Below are 17,127 nucleotides of genomic sequence, written 5' to 3' on the forward strand. Positions count from 1 at the left end.
GGGACTCGCGGCCAGAGTCAATCGCGGCGCTGCTGCTGCCGCTGCCACCCCGGTCGGTGCCTATATAAGCCGCGGGTGATGCAACCCCGCCGCCAGCCAGAGAGCCGCAGGAGGCGCGCTCGGAAGGGAAAGGAGGCGACAGCGGCTGCTGTCCAGCGCTAAGGAGCGGCGGCGGCCCGCGGATCGCCTCGGTCTTTCTCGCTCTCTCAACTTCTCCCCAACAAGGTCTAGCGCGCTCCTTTCCCCCCCCCCCTTGGGGCGCCCCAAACGCAGGAAGGAGAAGAGCGGGCGGAGGAGCGGGACAGGTAAGGCAGCGGGGAAGAAGAGGGAGCGCGCGAGGGGCGTGGGTCGCCCGTCCCGTCCCCCCGCAACTTTTCCGAGCGGCGCTTGGCGGGAGAAGCAGAGGCGCTGGCTGGGTCAAGCGACTGGGCAAGTTCCCGGCGCGAGTCGTCCGGAGGGCTGGGTCGCTGGTGCGTCTTCTTAAAAGTTCAGACCAAACCGAGAGAGCGAAAGTTCATTCATCCGAACGAAGTTTTGACTGGCCGCTCAAAGACAGGAGACGCTCCGCCGCTTCGCCTCCGCCTCGGGCGTTTGGACGGCGGGCGGCCGTCGGAGCCCTTTGCCCCAGCCCAGCCCTCTCTGATGGGGGGGGGGGTCGTTCGCTTTCCCCCGCTCTTCAAAAGGAAAGGGCGCCCCTTTTGACTGCGACGGTCTCCCTTCAGCGGCCGAAAAGCCGCGCGGGCTGCCTCGGGAGGCTCTTTCCGCGTAGCCGCCGCGAGTCCCCGTAGGGCTGCCCTCGAGAAGGGGCTCCTGGAAGCTCAACGGCCCCAATGTTGGCGGAGGGAGGACCGGCGACGGGGAAACGCTCCCACCTCCTTTCCCTTGGGCGGCAGGGTTTCCCGCCGGGGGCGGGGGCGGGGGGGGGGGCGGGGGGGGGCGGGGGTGCGCTGCCAGCAGAAAGGACGACGCCGGCTCCGGGGGAAGAGGAGGAGGCCGAGGATGCTTCCAGCGCGACCTGCCCCGGTGTGCTGCCTTCCGCGCCCCACCTGGCCGCTCTGGGGGGGGGGGGGCGGGACTCGGAACTTTGTGCCCTTTAGAGTAGCCGCATAGTCAGTGCCAGTGGGAGATCTGTTCACGCCACATAGTTTGCAAACCGTGGCAGAAGAATGTGAAGGTTATGGAGTTTGAAGTGCTGCTGGGCACTTGGGTTCTCACTCGCCTCCTGTCCCCAGGCAGCACAAGAGTGACTGTGTAGTGATGGGACCGTCTTGGTGCAGTGGTGACAGCCTCTAATCTGGGGAGCCAGCAGGGATTGATTCCCCACTTCTCCTCCACATGCAGCCAGCTTGGGCTAGTCACTGTCCTGTCAGAGCTGTTCTCACAAAGCAGTTCTCTCAGAGCTCTCTCAGTCCCACCTACCTCACTGGGTGTCTGTTGTGGGGAGAGCAAGGGAAAACAGTTGTAAGCCGCTTTGCGACTCCTTCGGGTAATGAAAAGCGGGGTATAAAACCAACTCTTCTGCTGTGGGCAGGATATTCATCCTAACTGTAGGTGAACCAGCTATTCACTGTTAAATTTAGCCACATCCAGTTTGTTATGTAGTGAATCTTTGTGAAGAGCAGGAATACCCTTATTTATTCAAAGGTTACATTTATATAATAGCAAGTCAGGAGAAGTCTAGAAATGCTGTGGAGCCCCGTCCAATGTCCACTAGGAAGATGTACTATCAAAGATAATGGAGTGTTCACCACACAACTGCAGGGCACTATCCAGTATGTGCCTGGTAATAAGCTTCACTGAATTATTTACAATTTTCTTCCAAGTAAACATGGGTAAGATTGGGCTGCATGTCTTCCAGGATGAATCTGGACTTGATTTTAAGTAATTGTCCATAGTATTGTTTTGCCGGTCACTTAATAATATGTGAAGTGTCATGAAAGAAGAAATACAAGAAAAAAGAGACCCTTCAGGGTGCAAGCTGATCTTAAAGTTCAGAATTCCTTTTCCATATAATAAGACTTTAAGTAAGGCCAGGAGTTAACATTTGTTCAGTTTGCTAACTAAGCAAAACTTTGCAAGGGCACTACTGAAAATGGTTGACAAAGAGCAGCTTTGGGTGGTGTATTGATTTTCTTCAGAAATCAACAGTTGGCAGTTTGGAAACCAGCAGATATAGCAAATTGCTCTGCAATATCCAAGCCCTAAAAGGTCAAATTCAGTTCAGGGTGGCTATCAACTTTAGTCCCTTTTAAAGACAGTGGGTGATTAACATTGTTAATGGATCTTGAGGCCTACAGGGAAAGCATTCAGAACAACCACAACAAAACAAAGCTGCCAGGGACAAAAAATAAGTTTTAATTTCATATAATGAAACAAGAACGTAACAACAAGGTCCGGATGCCATGCACTGTAACAGCAAAGCTTCTAAATGTCAACCAATTTAGCTAAAAGTAATCCAGCTTTTCAAAGAATATAATCCTTGGCATCCTCAGTTCTACATGATATCTACATGAGTATCATAAATAGTTTGAGGATCATTATTAGCATTTGAGTCAAGAGTAATAAAATGTAACATTATAGGAAGGTAGTTCTAAAACATTTATACAGAAAATGGGCAGGGGAATATTTGAACTCTTTTGTCAGTGAAGGCCTGCATGTCTGCCAGTAGTCTCTGAAGATTCTCAGTGGAGTACCCTTATTTTACATTGCATGGGCAAATGAGATGGAATGTTTGTGGCACCTCTGTGGATAATTGGAAGGAAGCTATAAATGGCATAAGATCCCACAATAAGGAGCTGATCTAGAAGAACAGTGTCATGTTGGCAAAGTAGTAGTGTAAAGCAGATTCCTTGTATGTTGAAGTAAGTCCTTGACATCTCCAGCTGAAAGGTCTCTAGCAGCAGGCTGGAAAGACTTTGACATGATTCCTCAGAGAGGCTGTTAAAGGTAGACAGGACTGGGCTAGGAAGACAGAGAGGCTGATTCTATGAAAGTTCAAGGGGGTGGCAGGATGAGCAATAGGGTTGTGAGTGTCCTCCATAGTGCAGGGGGTTGGACTAGAGGACCCAGGAAGTCCCTTCCAACTCTATGATTCTAGAAAGACCAGTGATTTGCATCCTGTGTACAGATTTGGATCGTGTTAAGCACTAAACAAAATAAGACAGTTTAAGAGAGCTCCTTGTATATAAATATAATTTGAACTATGTGGAATTGGTTTTAAGATCTGTATCTTTATAATGGAGAGGGGTTCGGTATCTTTGTTATCCTGTTGTAAAAGGCTATTGTGGACAGAGGAATGGGAAACTTGTGGTACAGGAGCACATTATGGGGTGGGTATGTCAGATCTTGAATTTAAATTATTTGCAAATCAATGTACAATATTTCATGAACTGGCTTTAGAATGTTTCCCTTTGGACCTTTATGTGATACAGTGAGCATAAGCTGTTAAAGGACAAATAAACATAACTGTACCTGTCTTAGAGGAGGAGCAGGTTCTTGGATTTGGAATGATATCCACATCTTTATGCTTAAGTGAACTTCTTAGATGATTAAGGGGCTCAACATTACACCACTGAGGATAGAGAATGGACACCACCAAAAATAGCTGCTATGGGATGTTGGGGCCAGTCAGAAAATGGCTGCTAATGAGTATTGGGAACAAAAACAAGATGTTGGGAAGTTGGGAGCCAAGCACCTTCCTACATGCAGTCAGATATGCCTGGGTTTTCTTGCTCCAGTGAGGTAGAGGAAAGCTAGAGTCTCTTTGCTGTGGGGAAAAGATGTTTGGGCAAAGGAGTAAATGGGCCCCAGGAAACCAATTGATGGCCACTATGGGGCCTATTGATGTCACATCAGGAATCACTGGTTTATACAGACTGTATAAGGGGAACTGATTTTGTTAGTATGGAGATAAGCTATAACTCCAGGGGATCCCCGGGTTCTACATGGGGACTACCAGAAAGAAACAGAGCTGTGTAATTGTGACTGAAAATAATAAATAAATAATAGTCCCAAAAGTGCAAAAATAGTAATTTATAAAATATCATAGACAATCATAATAACCAAACAATATTGTCAATGAGTGTGTAGTAACACAGCAATTCAAGTGTGATACAAAAAATTCAGGCAACAGTTCAACAGGTTAGTTCCAACTGAAGTCCAAACAAGGACCTGATAGTCCCCCGTTTTGCAAGGTGGCTTCTACAGTGGAGCTAAATAACTGAGGTGAAACAATGTAATAACACAAGGTCTCAAGAAATTGCAATTTATAATTTTGAATTTTAAAATTTAAAATAGTACAGTATATAAATAGTATTGTTACCTAACAGAATAATATTAACAAGTTCCTCAAGGGAATAAGTAACATAATAACTTAAAAGAATTCTGCAAAAAGTGAACTAATTCTATAATGAAAAGCAACTTGATTAGAATGATGTATTCATTACAAGAATTGTATGAGACAAAAAGCATTACACAGCTCTTATTTTCCTGATATTTTCCAATGTTTGTTGTATTCTCCACATGAGTAGGATTCTGTCAAAAAATCAAATGCATGGGATCAGTATTTTTTTCTTTTTCAAGAGGTGGTAGTACTCATTTATAAGGTTATGTCAGTTCCCCCCAATTTCCCTCTCAGAACTTGAGAGAACCGAGTTCAGCACACACAAAAAAGCCCTGCGTGGGGTAATTATCAGGGTGTTTCCGCACAAGGACCAATGTTGCCAATTGGTTCCACAAAGCGGAAACACTATTTTTAAAAGTGCAATCTTGGCGTTATGCATACCTGCATTTGTAGTGGAATCCAGTAGGCTTTCATTCGTTTCCCACAGGTTTCCGGTCTCGCAAAAATCACTAGAAAAGAAGCAATTTTTTCTGTGGTTGGTCGTGCCCCTGGCTGTCAATCAAACAAACAGCCAATGGGCGGTTGTTATCATGCTCCGGAAAAGCCCCTTTCCCTTTAAGCGCAGGTTAAAAAAAAAAAAGAAAAACACGTTGCAACGAATATGCCTTGATTCTTCCTAATGTAGAGACCCATCTAGCTGGTGTGTGAGCTGGCGAGTGATTGTTACCACGCTCCCCCCGAGTGAAAAAAAATCCCCCCCTCCGCACTGGTGCAATTTTCAGCCGAAAATAAAGGGAACTTGCAAACGGGGCTGTGTTGTGCTTGGGGACTTAGGGGAGCTTTAAAGCACTTCTGTGGAGGGACTGTAGCTGGAGAAGCCTCGCTGGGTGAATGAAGGCTCGCTGGTTTGTTGCTTTCCACTCACTCTGAGGAAAAAAAATGGCAATCGCTTCACCGGAAGTTCGGAGGAGAGAGCCAGGGGGAGGGACTTTGTTGGAACCGCAACAATGGGAATGCACAGGTCTTTTTTGCTAGTGTTGTAGATTGTTCGCAAGAGTGTAGCGCTTTTCGGAGGGTGAATCCACTTTTCCCGATTTTCCTTGAAGCGCTACAATGAATCGCTTTTCGCGGAACTGTTGCAGGAGTGTTGCAGATTGTGTGCGATGTCTTGCGGAACTGCAAATTAGTAACGTTTACAATTTGCAAGCCTTCTGTTACATTAAAGTCGCGTGGAATGGACCTCAGTACTGATGGAGCACTTGAGCATGCTGAACTCATGTCTTCCCAATGTCACAACTCCCTGACTTGGAAACCTTTGTGCTTAACCCTAGGTTTGTGAGGGCTGGTTGTCATTAGTGGAGAGGGAAGATCACTGGACTGAATCCTAGTCTAACTGAAACAGGGTGGAGGATAAACATTCATGACAACACAGTTGTTGAGATAGAGCCACTGCTGTCCAAAGCTGTAGTACTTCCCAAAGTTGTATTTTATCACCTGCGTTCTCAAGTATTTTTTCTGCCCAGGGACTGGTTAATGAAACCTTGGCTGCTTCCCAAGCCTTCAGAACTTTTCACTGATAACAACAGTAGTGCCAATCAGGCTTCCAAAATGGGAAATGGTTAGCTATGAGCCATGTGTTCCCACTTTCCCACCTTTGCACAAAATTACTCTGAGAACTCAGCATCATGAGAAGCTCTGCTTTACTAAAATGCAAATTTCTAATTCTTATTGCTCTTCAGATAAACTTGAATATGAATGGATTCTTCATAGCTACCCATGTGAAATGAAATAACCAGTCAATAAAACATTGATGAATGTGCATTTTAGTGATATTTCGGTGTTCAGAATTTAATCATTGAAGACATTATTTTTTATTATGACCTTGTTGCTTTATTATTGAAATGAAGCTAAATAGTAAAGTTCTACTTCCGCTGAAACTTTTAGGTGTGTTGTTGACTTCAGCAATGTATCTTTCACCCCTTGGGAGGATTAAAGGATATCAGCATTTGAGCTGTGACTCATAACTAGGGGATTTCTGAAGAAAATTACTTCAGTTTCCCAAGGTTTGTGAAAACAATGCCAGGAAATCTTCTCTCCTTTGCTAATAAACAGGTTCTCTAGTTGTCTGTTATTTGCTTTGCATATCATAAAACTCTTACATACAAAATACATTTCTGTAGAAATGAACAGAAACTTAATCTCAAGATTGCCCAATGCATGTGCTTGCTTTCTGCCATGATTGGCCAAGGTTTCCCAGAGCATATGTATTTTGTCTGTACATGTGCATCACCAGTACACATGACAGCCTGCTTAAGGAGCCATTGATTGTTGAAGAATAAGGCAAATATAAAAGAGAGGGCTGAAACAAGAGCACAGTGAAAATTTAAAATCTTTAAAGTATTTTTGGCATAAGCAAATTTGGTTTGGTTTGTACATGAGTGTATATGACACTGATGTAATGAGGGTTGCCTTACTTTAACCATCAACTAGAACTGTAATTACAAAGAGATATTACATTGATCACATGTCAGCTGTCCACGACAGCTTCATTTATGTACATCAATGCCCAAAGGCAGTAATTAAATTACCCATTGTGAAACTAATTGTAATAGATTTTGCTGTAAGGTTTAGCAGGTTATTATTGCTTCCTCCTTTAAAATACAGTTTCGTAGGAACTACTCCAAGAAGCAAATAGTGTATGAATTTGAAAACAGATGCCGCATACCTAATGCTTTCCTGGGAGTAAGCCTGCATGCATAAAATGATATTTCCTTCTATGCAAACTTATTTAGGATTATTGTGAGCAAGGCCACTGAAGGAGGGGGATCGATGGGACAAAATTAGGGGGGGCCAAGTCAGCTGAAGGGCTCCTGAAACCAGCCTTGTGATGCATTGAACACCTTGAAAATGCAACCACTAGGGGCACAGAAAATGCAGCACATGGTTAAAAGTTTTCAACAGCCTGCTAGCTGAGCCTTTTAGCAAAGTTTACTAGGAGGTTGAGGGAAACCATTTGCTCATCAGATCATATTAAATCCATCAGCCAAACCTGCATTAGTGCAAGGTGAGACCAGCCAGGACAAACCACAATCCTTGCCAAGATGCAGCCTCCTAACAAGGTATATCTGGCTTCCTTTTTCCTTTAGTTCCACCCATCTCCTGCACAGCCAGATCTTGCAAAGGGGTAGCCCTGCTTCTGTGTGGTAGTGGAATAATAATTTTAAAAAATCCTTTCACTGTCTTTTATTACATTTCTCTAATTTTCCACACACATTTTCTCTTCCTTTGTTTTGCTCTTTTCCTTTCCTGAGTTGCCATTCATCTATACCCACTTCTAATTTCTTTCTCCCAAAAGTGGCTTACATACATCTCCTCTTCTTATTATCTTCACAACAGTTATGCGAGGTAGGTTAGGCTGAGAGTGCATGATGCGCCCAGAGTCAGGTTGCAAATTTCCACAGCAGAATGGGATTCAGACCTTAGTTTCCCAGATCCTAGTTCATCATATTAACCACTGCATATTTAGTTTCTGTTGCACATAGCATCTGTGTATGTGTGCGTGTGGGACATAGCCTGGACCAAGATATTCTAGCTCCTTTCATTTTTAGCCCTGGAGCTCCCTTGATCATCCTGCAGCTGGAGACAAATTTTGAGATTCCTGTTTTAGTTTCTGATCAGTCATGCATGCACAAATGGCTAGGCACATGAATATGCAGATCATTTTATTAGATATGTGATAGCAGCCAGCCAAGTTATTTGTTTTGTTGTAATATTTGGTTTGGATCAGAGTCATGGGGGAGTATGTGGAATCTTTGTCCGGGGGCTCATGGTGGCTCTCAGCAGTCCTGACTCTGAGTCACTGATCTCCCCAGTGTGGTGGGACAAAGGTGACTAGTAGAAGAGCAGTTAACCACTTGCATATGCCTCTTCAGGTCTCTGGGGAAGCTGAAGAAAGGGGGGCATACCTGAAGGCAGGTTAGGAGGTAAGTGGGAGGAAAAGAAGCAAGAAAAAGAGAGAGGCTATGGGAGCTGTCCAGAGAGGAAAAGAAGAAACGGGGGGGGGGGGGGAGGGGGGGATTAGATGCCTCCCCCTCCTGAGTCCCTTGCTTTTTATATATACAATTTATATCAAGTTAATATGAGGAAATAGTCCTTCTGTTTCTCAAATACAGTTTGTATGCTTTGCACAACACAGTATTAAGAAAAGGGAAGACTCTTGGAAGAAATACATGTGCAGCTGTTATCGATAAATGAGTTAAGAAGTTCCCTGCTGGAAGGTTAATTGTCTATTAGGTATTCTGATTTCAGCATGCCTGACATCCACAAACCACACAGAGTGGGCTAGTTTACAAGAACTAGAGTGGATCTTTACCACTCTAGTCCAAGTGCAAGACTATGAGACTAATCCCTTTCAAATTGCGATGAGATTAGTGCACAAAAGCAGAGCAATTTTTGTCTTTATTTTCTGTACACTACTTGCCACACTTCCTGTTTGGGCACTAAATTGTTCTAACAGCAGTGCTGGAAGCAGCTATTTGGACACAGTTTTATATGTCGGGATAGCTTCTGTTTCTAGTTTTATTTCAGTTGGACTGTGACATTTTTGTTGTGTGTATACAACCGTTCTATTAATATGCCAGACTGTGTACTCAGTCACAACCCAGAACCGCTGGAATAATTCCATGTCCAAAGATCGTGTTTTCTGAATTGTCTCATAGTTGAGAATCAACTGTCTTTTGACAAATATTTTGATCATGGTAAACCTTGAAAAGACTAATCTGTTTTCTTCTCTTTATTTTCAGCAAAATGATGCTCCAACACCCCGGTCAGATATCTGCGTCAGAAGTTAGCGCTTCTGCAATCGTCCCATGCCTGTCTCCTGCAGTATCCCTGGGATTTGAAGACTTTCCAAATTTCAACCCACTGGTGAAAGAAGAATTAAGATTTGCTATCCAGAATAAGCGCTTATCCCACAGGATGCCCTCCACGTTGGACACAGTCACTGTTTCTGATAGACTGGGTGAAGCATCTCTCTTTAAAGCTGAGGTACTCAATTTAAATACAAAGACATTTCATTTTCAGTACTGGCATTTTAACTGGACATGATCTTAGAATCAAAGAATCATAGAGCAGAAAGGGGCCATCTAGCCTTGCGCAGTGCAGGATCTTGAGCTCCTTCCTTCCTTCCCTAATCTAATGATGTTTGTTATCACAGTGAACCTATAGAAAAACTATGGCTTGTGTCTTTCTTGCAGACCAGGATTTCCAACTGGAACTAAATGACCAATCTTCTTCTAATAGTGGCAAACCAAACTGAACACATACTTTGTCTAAATGGTCTGTAGATTTAGCTGTCTGCATAAAGGAGGCAGTTGGGGGCATTAAGATTTTGATGGATAATGTTTTAATTATTTTAAAAATGTTTGTATTAATACTGTTACCCGCCCTGAGCATTTTAGAAGGGTGTGCCAAAAATAAACCTTTATTTTTATAACATTTGTAATACAAATGTATTAGTAGTAGTAATGCTACTCTTAAGCCTGAGCCCTGACATTGAAATGGCTTTTGGAGATGAACACAGACACAAGTGATGCACCAGCTAGATAACATTGTCTAGAAACTACTCTCAAAGACGTCTTCATGGGATTTGAGCCCTAAGCATGATGACCTCATCCACTATACAGCCTCCATATGGTAACATATCTGTTAACTCCTATGTAACTGACAAATGCCACATAACCAGGCTGCTTGCACGTAAAGCTGGGGGGTGGGAAGGTGGACTTTACCAATTTTACTGACCTCCCAGATGTGTTCAAATATGAATTTATAAATGACGAAAGAGAGCCTTCAAGACAAAATGTAGGCTCAGAAGATATGAAATATTGAAATTTGTATCAGTTAAAGAAGGGGAAGAGGGGCAGAAATCAGCCTGCTCAAGCTCTAAGAGTATGGAAACGCCCCCCCCCCCACATCTAAATTCTAGGATTCTCAAAACTGTTCCCCTTCCTCATGAATTTCTTTGTGGACCTCCAGCTTCTTGTGCTTAATTCAGACCAGCCCATCTGTTGGTAACGAGATCTGTCAGCTTAGTTGTTTCATCCTGACTGCAAGTAATGCAGAGACTTTTTGATATTTTGTATACCAAATGAAACAGACAGAGAAAGAGAGAGAGATCACATGCCTCTCTGAATTCTTCTAGGGTGCACCTGAGGAGGATGAAAGGAAAAGACGACGAAGGGAAAGAAACAAGATTGCAGCAGCAAAATGTCGAAATAAGAAGAAGGAAAAAACAGAATGTCTACAGAAAGTAAGCTAATTGATTATTTCTAATGGCATGTCTCTAGGCAAGAAAGAGAACCTAGGGTGGTTGAAAAAGGCCTTCTGTTAAAAATGCCTAAATAAATGGCATAGTTTGGCACTGAAATTCCCTGAGTCTTATGGTTTATTATTGTATTCATGTTTGAATGACTGAAGATGGATTCTTAAGTGTGCTGAGCTTAGTGAAACGGAGGGATTTGGAAGGCAGACATAGTGTTACACCAGTATTCTGAAGGGAGTTCCAACCAAATGAGGGCAGAGAGGGAGAACAGGACAAAATGGCAAGGAGTAAGGTCATAGGGCTTTATAAAGGACATAATAGGCAGAATGAAGAAGGGGGTGGGGCAGGGATTCCTGATGAGGCTTTGCATAGTCAGGACAATGGAGAAGCGAATGACTCTAGCAGCAGAATTCTGAACACAGGTCATGCAGTTTGGGTATGACAACTGAAGACAGAAGAAGGTTGCACTAGGCCAGTGGTTCTCAAGCTGGGGATCAGGACTCATTTGGGGGTCGAATGACCTTTTCACAGGAATTGCGGCAGGGTGAGCAGCTTAGCGGGGGGGGGGGCACTGCCACTGTTGCCACTCCTCCTAAGGGCACCCACCAATTTATATACAATTTATAACCAATTTATATACAATCATGAACAATGGATCTTCACACCATTGGTCAGTTTCAGTTTAATTTCTGTGAAAGAACACTTGCATAATTTTATGGTTGGGGGTCATGAGGAACTGTATTAGGAAGGTTGAGAACCACTGCACTAGGCAGAGCAAAATATGAGAACTTCAGTCAAGGACACAAAGATGCGGTAGATTTTAATTGTTTGCTTGGAATTCTTGTGGTGGCCATTTATCCTTGCACAAAACTGTCTCCTAGGCTGCTAAACCCACTTCCCATTGCAGTTATGTGAAAAACAATACTGTTCAATTTTGAATGTGTTGTGTAAAATGTTCAGTTTTGTACTGACATTGCTCTTCTGTGATTAGGAATCAGAAAAACTGGAAACCATCAATGCAGAACTGAAAGCTCAGATAGAGGAGCTGAAGAACGAGAAGCAGCATTTGATCTACATGCTCAATCTTCACAGGCCCACGTGCATTGTCCGAGCCCAGAACGGGAGGACCCCAGAGGATGAAAGAAATCTCTTCATTCAACAGATCAAAGAAGGAACCTTACAAGGCTAAGTGACAGGCATGAGAGAATGCTTGATATCTTTAGGGCATGACTATACATCAAAAGGCCCCCAAGCTAGAAGCCATAGAGAAGCTACCTTGGTATTCCTGGTCTCTTGTTAGTCAAGAGAAGGCAAAGAAGATGACACTCCGGAGCAGAAAAGAGTTTGTTAGCTTAGCTGTTGTTCTCCCTGTTGACAAGACTCAATCAGGTTGAAGAGAGGCCTCTGCCTCTGCTTCAGGTTTAAGTATCTGCCATGCCTTTTAATTCCTAGGAGCCATATTCATGACAGTAACAGGCATGCTAAACTGCCGCTAGTATTTGCACTTGAGTTATTTCTAGTAGAACACTAGGACTCTGATGCACAAAATACAGACAAACAGGTTGAATGGACTTCCCTCTTACTTGAGTAGGGTAGGAAACGAAGATGAAACTTTGCTTCAGATTCTGAAAAGAAAAGGGATTGCAGTGTCCAGAATGCAACTTTTGATTCCAAAAGGCATTGCAATGTGGTGGAAATTACTACATTTGTGTAACCTAGTGCAATGTTCTGAACTAAGCATTGTACTTTTAGTTTTTACGGAAACCGTTCTGTGGGTTTTTTAATGACTCATTTTGGAGGCAAATTGAGGGACAATATGGCAGGCATCAGTTTCTTGCAAAAATGCTCATTGAACTAAATCTGAGCTTACAGAAGCGGGAACATTGTCCTCTTTGGCTTCTTTTTAAAAAGGGAAATTACCTTTAAGAACCCAAATTATGAGTCACAGTTACAGTATTCAAAGGAACTTTACAATACATAAGGCAATTTCTTATTAAGTACTGAAATTACTGAAACCCTTTTAGTTTGCCATATCTTCTTGCAAGTCTTCCTTTGGCATCTTTTCCAGAGCAAGAAACTGGTTGCTGTCTATTCACTTCCTAATTGACGTATATGTTAATTGCATGTATATTCAAAATTCTTCAATGACTAGTTTCATGTCTCTGCTAAAAAAAATCTTGAGCCAAGTAGATTCAACTTCTCTGTAGTTTGATAGCTCCCCAGAATGTGTAGTTTCTTCCAGTATTGTGCTGCTACTGACTAAAAGCTGGACTTGCTGAACTTCTTCATAAGCTTAAGGATATAGGAGACCCATTCAGAGCTAGGTATTGGCATCCCATATGAGTTACTCTTGTTTTAAAAACCATAATAGTTATGTCCTTTTAAATGGGTTGAGGGCAATGCTGTTAATCAAATGAAACTTCCTTCGTGAATGTTGGTTTGATTGGCTCATAGAATCCTGCGGATCGACAGGACTGCTCTAATCTTAAAATGGACAATAGCTTTAGATTGCTGCTGTGGGGCTTCCTGTGTTAGTGAGTGGCTGCTCACATGCACAGAGAACCAACCGTGGGTTCTTATGGATACCACATGCCTACCCCATCTCTCTCTCTGCCAGCACATGTCCATCTACAAGCAGTGGGAGAATCAGCCAGAGACGTATGCTTTGTATCAATTCACTTTTCCATGTAATCTATACATCCTGTGTACTGGCTTCTTAAAAATACTGATCTTATTGGGAAATCGGTGAATGAATTCCCACTTATGAAAACTGGATCCAAAGCTATAACCAAAAGAGTTAGACATGCTTATAAAACTCTGTAAGTCTCTAATGGTTCAGTCTGTAGCAAGCCTTAATTGAAGGCAGTAGGCTTAGATGGGTCTAATTCTAATCAGGCTTGCATTATATGAATAAGTCCTCTTCATTTAGTTTTATTAACTGAATGAGAATTTGCAGGATTCTTTGCCATCACACTACCAGGATTTGTTCCTGTTGGTAAATGATACGCATAATGGAAATTTTTCTGATTACATCTGTTTATCTTTCCTGAAGTGGTTAGCTAAAACTACCCTGCCTTTAAGAATCAGATTGAAACTGATAAAAGTATTTATAAAAACTGTCTAATAGTAGATGTTTAAAGCTTCTAGTATGGTGACTTCATTGAAGGGCTAGACATGTTTAAGATATAAAATCCTTAAACTATTAAATATCATGATTAGTTCTCAACAGAAGAAAATAATGGCTCCAGTTCAGGAACCCATAGATGAAAATTGAATGTCATGGGGCGTCAGAGTATTGGTAATCACTGTTTATGCTAACACATAGCTTTCAGCTATGCTCTCTGATGCCTCCCCCTTTCTTTTTTAATGAGAGGTGGTAGGAGGGACTGGACCAGGGACCTTCTGCATGGATATCATATGCTCTGCCTCTGAGCTGTCATCCTGAGCCTGCTTTCAACATGTGTTTGAACACAGATCCTCTCTCTGGCTATGATCCTCTATGCTCAACAGTTATGAACATTTGGGTAAATGTGTGTGTGCTTAGGGGAAATTCCAAATATCTCTTCTCATTTTCTTCCCTCCTGTTATGGACAGTGCCAACCATTTATTTAGTGGGGAATAATTTCCCTCCCTTACATGTCTGCAAGCATCTCTGAACTGGAGTCATTATTGGTTAATTTATTATTACTACTTCTAAGCAGTAGAGACAATAAATAGTGCAAACAAAGTAAATAAAAAATGCAGGTGTTATGCTGATTTCCGATTTCCCAATAAGATGCTGAGTAATTTTTCTTTATGATGTTTAATGCTTTATTTATAAACTTCAGTGCTGCATTTTATTTTTTATTTTTTGATAAACCACTGATTTAAAGATACAAGTAATGCTGATCAGGCTAGATTACAACAAATGCACCTTTATAAAAGATTAGTAAAACAGACTCTGCCAATTTAAAAGCTGATAAATTTTCTTTGGTTCAGATTCTCGTTTTGTCATCGAACTTTGTATAATAAATCCTTCCAAAAGCTGAAGTCTCCACCTGAAACAAACAATAGATATAATTTTGAAAATTTAGTTTAGAAATTTAAATCACAAATTCCAGAAATTTAATTTTGAAAATCAGATTTTTAAAATTGTAATTCATCTCTCCATTATGGATTTTCCTACCTTTTTCATATTTGTTTTGGTTTTTTTAATGAAGCATTTTTTAAGTCCATGAGGCATCTGGCTATTTAATCACATAATCAATGAGATAAAGAAGCTTGCATGTCAAAATACTTTATTTATAGTCCAACATTTTTTAAAAACTCACACACTAGATACCTCAAATGAGTAGTCTCTAAATTTCTGACTAGTATATGCTTGAGCGTGATGTCTGTTTATCTCGCTTTGACTTTTTACATTCTGCAACAGAACTACTTAATAACCTTTCTATGAGCTGGATATATTGTAATGTCCAATACTGTGTTTCCAATGTGTGTTTCATGTAGCAAAAATGGAAGGAAGTGGGCCAAATTTAGTTTTGTTAGAATGTGTTTTTTTTTCTTGCGCCATAACCCATATTTGGCCATTTGACAACTTTTCTTTGCATCTTGTTGGACAGTAGGTCCCTTACAACTTCTGCACTGATTGTGCAATATAAATGCAAAAGTGGAACTTAAAGAGTGATAAGAAGCAAAATTGCTACATGCAATTTATCAGCTTTGTCAAAAGAATAGATAATTAGGTTTCTGCAGTTATGAGCAACCAGGCTATACCCTGACTTCTTATGCCTTCCTGAATTTGTCACACACAAAAAGAATGTAGAAAGGCATATGCTGGCATTTGTGTCAATTATTATAGGTAAGATACAAAGAGCTGTGAGTAGAAGGGAAATAGCAATTCGTACTGCTCTGTAAGTGTCAATAAAATCTACAAAGCACTGTAATAGAGTAGTTCTATAATGTTCTGGCAGGGCTTGTGGAAGGGGGTATTTGAGTTTAAATGTATATTTCTTATGCAACTCTCGCCTATGATCATCAGAACCTTCCACATGCAGAATGCATCTTTAGATCCATCCACAGATATAGCAGACGGGTCTGTCAATAGAACAAGATGGGATACCACCTAATTAAGTATGCTGTACCAAAGTTCTTCCTTTTGTCCACTTATTTTAGATATTGGCAACCAATAAAATAAAATCTGAATGGGCACTGATGCTATTGTATGTATGATGTTATCATACAGATTGGCTTTGTTAAATATAGTTGCAGAACTAATATTTCTTCAGAGATTTTTATATTATTATTCTTCATGACGCAGGCGTCATGCGGTTGCTGCTGCTGCTTCAGTTAAACACGGACGTTGTTAACGAGCATGCCAAAAGTTTACTATGGCACCGCTACTTTTGTCAAGGATAATCTCTTTGTTCATCTGTGGCTGTGTTTGTTTGTGTGTGTGTGTGTGTATCTGAAGATGGTACTACAGGTTATATCATTGTTTGAAAGAAGCTTGAGAGACAAGATACAGGAGTTGTTGTTCCTTCATCAGAAGGCTCCCGTATCTCTGTTGCAGAGAGTATTGTAGCTGATATAATTTTACCCATATGAAATAATAGTAGAGCTAACTGCTGAACTTCTCCCTGCTGAGTGAGGCAAAGGCCTTTAAAGGTAGGAAGAAGTTGATCATGTAGTTGAATGGGAGAATTGTTGGATGGGAGAACTGCATGAATTTAAGTATCTCTTTTATTCTGGACATTTAATGCAGTAAAGGGATTTGTTTTCTATTCTCAAGTTTTATTTTTTTGATACTTTAATAATAAAAATAACTAATACATGCTTTCTCCTGTGTGATTTAATTTACCTTGGCTGAATTACTTATGTTCCCACAAACCTCCTGAAGAGTGATTAAGTTATGCTCTAACTACAGCAGAATATCTATTCCAGTTCTCTGCATGATACTCACCACTACTATGTCAACCCCTAGTCATCCCCTCCTACTCTGCACTGGGACCCATGTCCTTTACCTGCCCGGATATTGCCTGCATCTAATAACACACATACTTGCAAAAAAACAGACCATTTAAAAATGATTTTGAAATATAAATTTCTGTATTGTTAAGGTCCTTACATGGGAAATAATTAAGGTTCTTCTATGCTAGGGTTGGCTGGAATTGTCATTACTGGAATTCATGAATGAATTCTGACTTAAAAAACAACTGTTTTATTTCTGAAAGTTATCGTTCACATCTCCTAAATATTACATGATACTTCCAACAAAGCATAAAAGGAAAGAACAATAAAATACTACAAACACAATAAAAAAATTAAAAACAGCTTACTAGCATTAATCTTACAACAGAAAAGCAGCACTAAAACCACATCCACATCTTCTATACCATAAATAAACTCCATGGCATCCCCCCTCACTCATCTAAAAACAAATAGATGAGGGGAAGCCATGGCAAAAATGGTTTAAAATAATTCCATT

At 41.4% G+C, this 17,127-nt stretch overlaps 1 protein-coding gene across 1 annotated transcript; it reads left to right on the plus strand.

The window, feature by feature from the left end:
• Positions 1-20: 20 nt before the first annotated feature.
• ATF3 (activating transcription factor 3) lies at positions 21-16,505 on the plus strand. Its single transcript, XM_077338751.1, has 4 exons — positions 21-305; positions 9,145-9,388; positions 10,542-10,649; positions 11,653-16,505. The coding sequence occupies exons 2-4, from the start codon at positions 9,149-9,151 to the stop codon at positions 11,848-11,850; spliced, it is 546 nt and encodes a 181-aa protein (XP_077194866.1). The 5' UTR covers positions 21-305; positions 9,145-9,148; the 3' UTR covers positions 11,851-16,505.
• Positions 16,506-17,127: the final 622 nt, after the last annotated feature.

This window comes from Paroedura picta, chromosome 1 (assembly GCF_049243985.1).
Source record: "Paroedura picta isolate Pp20150507F chromosome 1, Ppicta_v3.0, whole genome shotgun sequence".
NCBI classification, from domain to species: domain Eukaryota; kingdom Metazoa; phylum Chordata; class Lepidosauria; order Squamata; family Gekkonidae; genus Paroedura; species Paroedura picta.

Bases quoted from the DNA above. Each gene is read 5' to 3' on its own strand.
- ATF3 (XM_077338751.1), top strand. From the start codon at position 9,149: ATGATGCTCCAACACCCCGGTCAGATATCTGCGTCAGAAGTTAGCGCT. The intron at 9,389-10,541 runs GTACTCAATTTA...GAATTCTTCTAG, and splicing joins CATCTCTCTTTAAAGCTGAG to GGTGCACCTGAGGAGGATGA. The intron at 10,650-11,652 runs GTAAGCTAATTG...TTCTGTGATTAG, and splicing joins AAACAGAATGTCTACAGAAA to GAATCAGAAAAACTGGAAAC.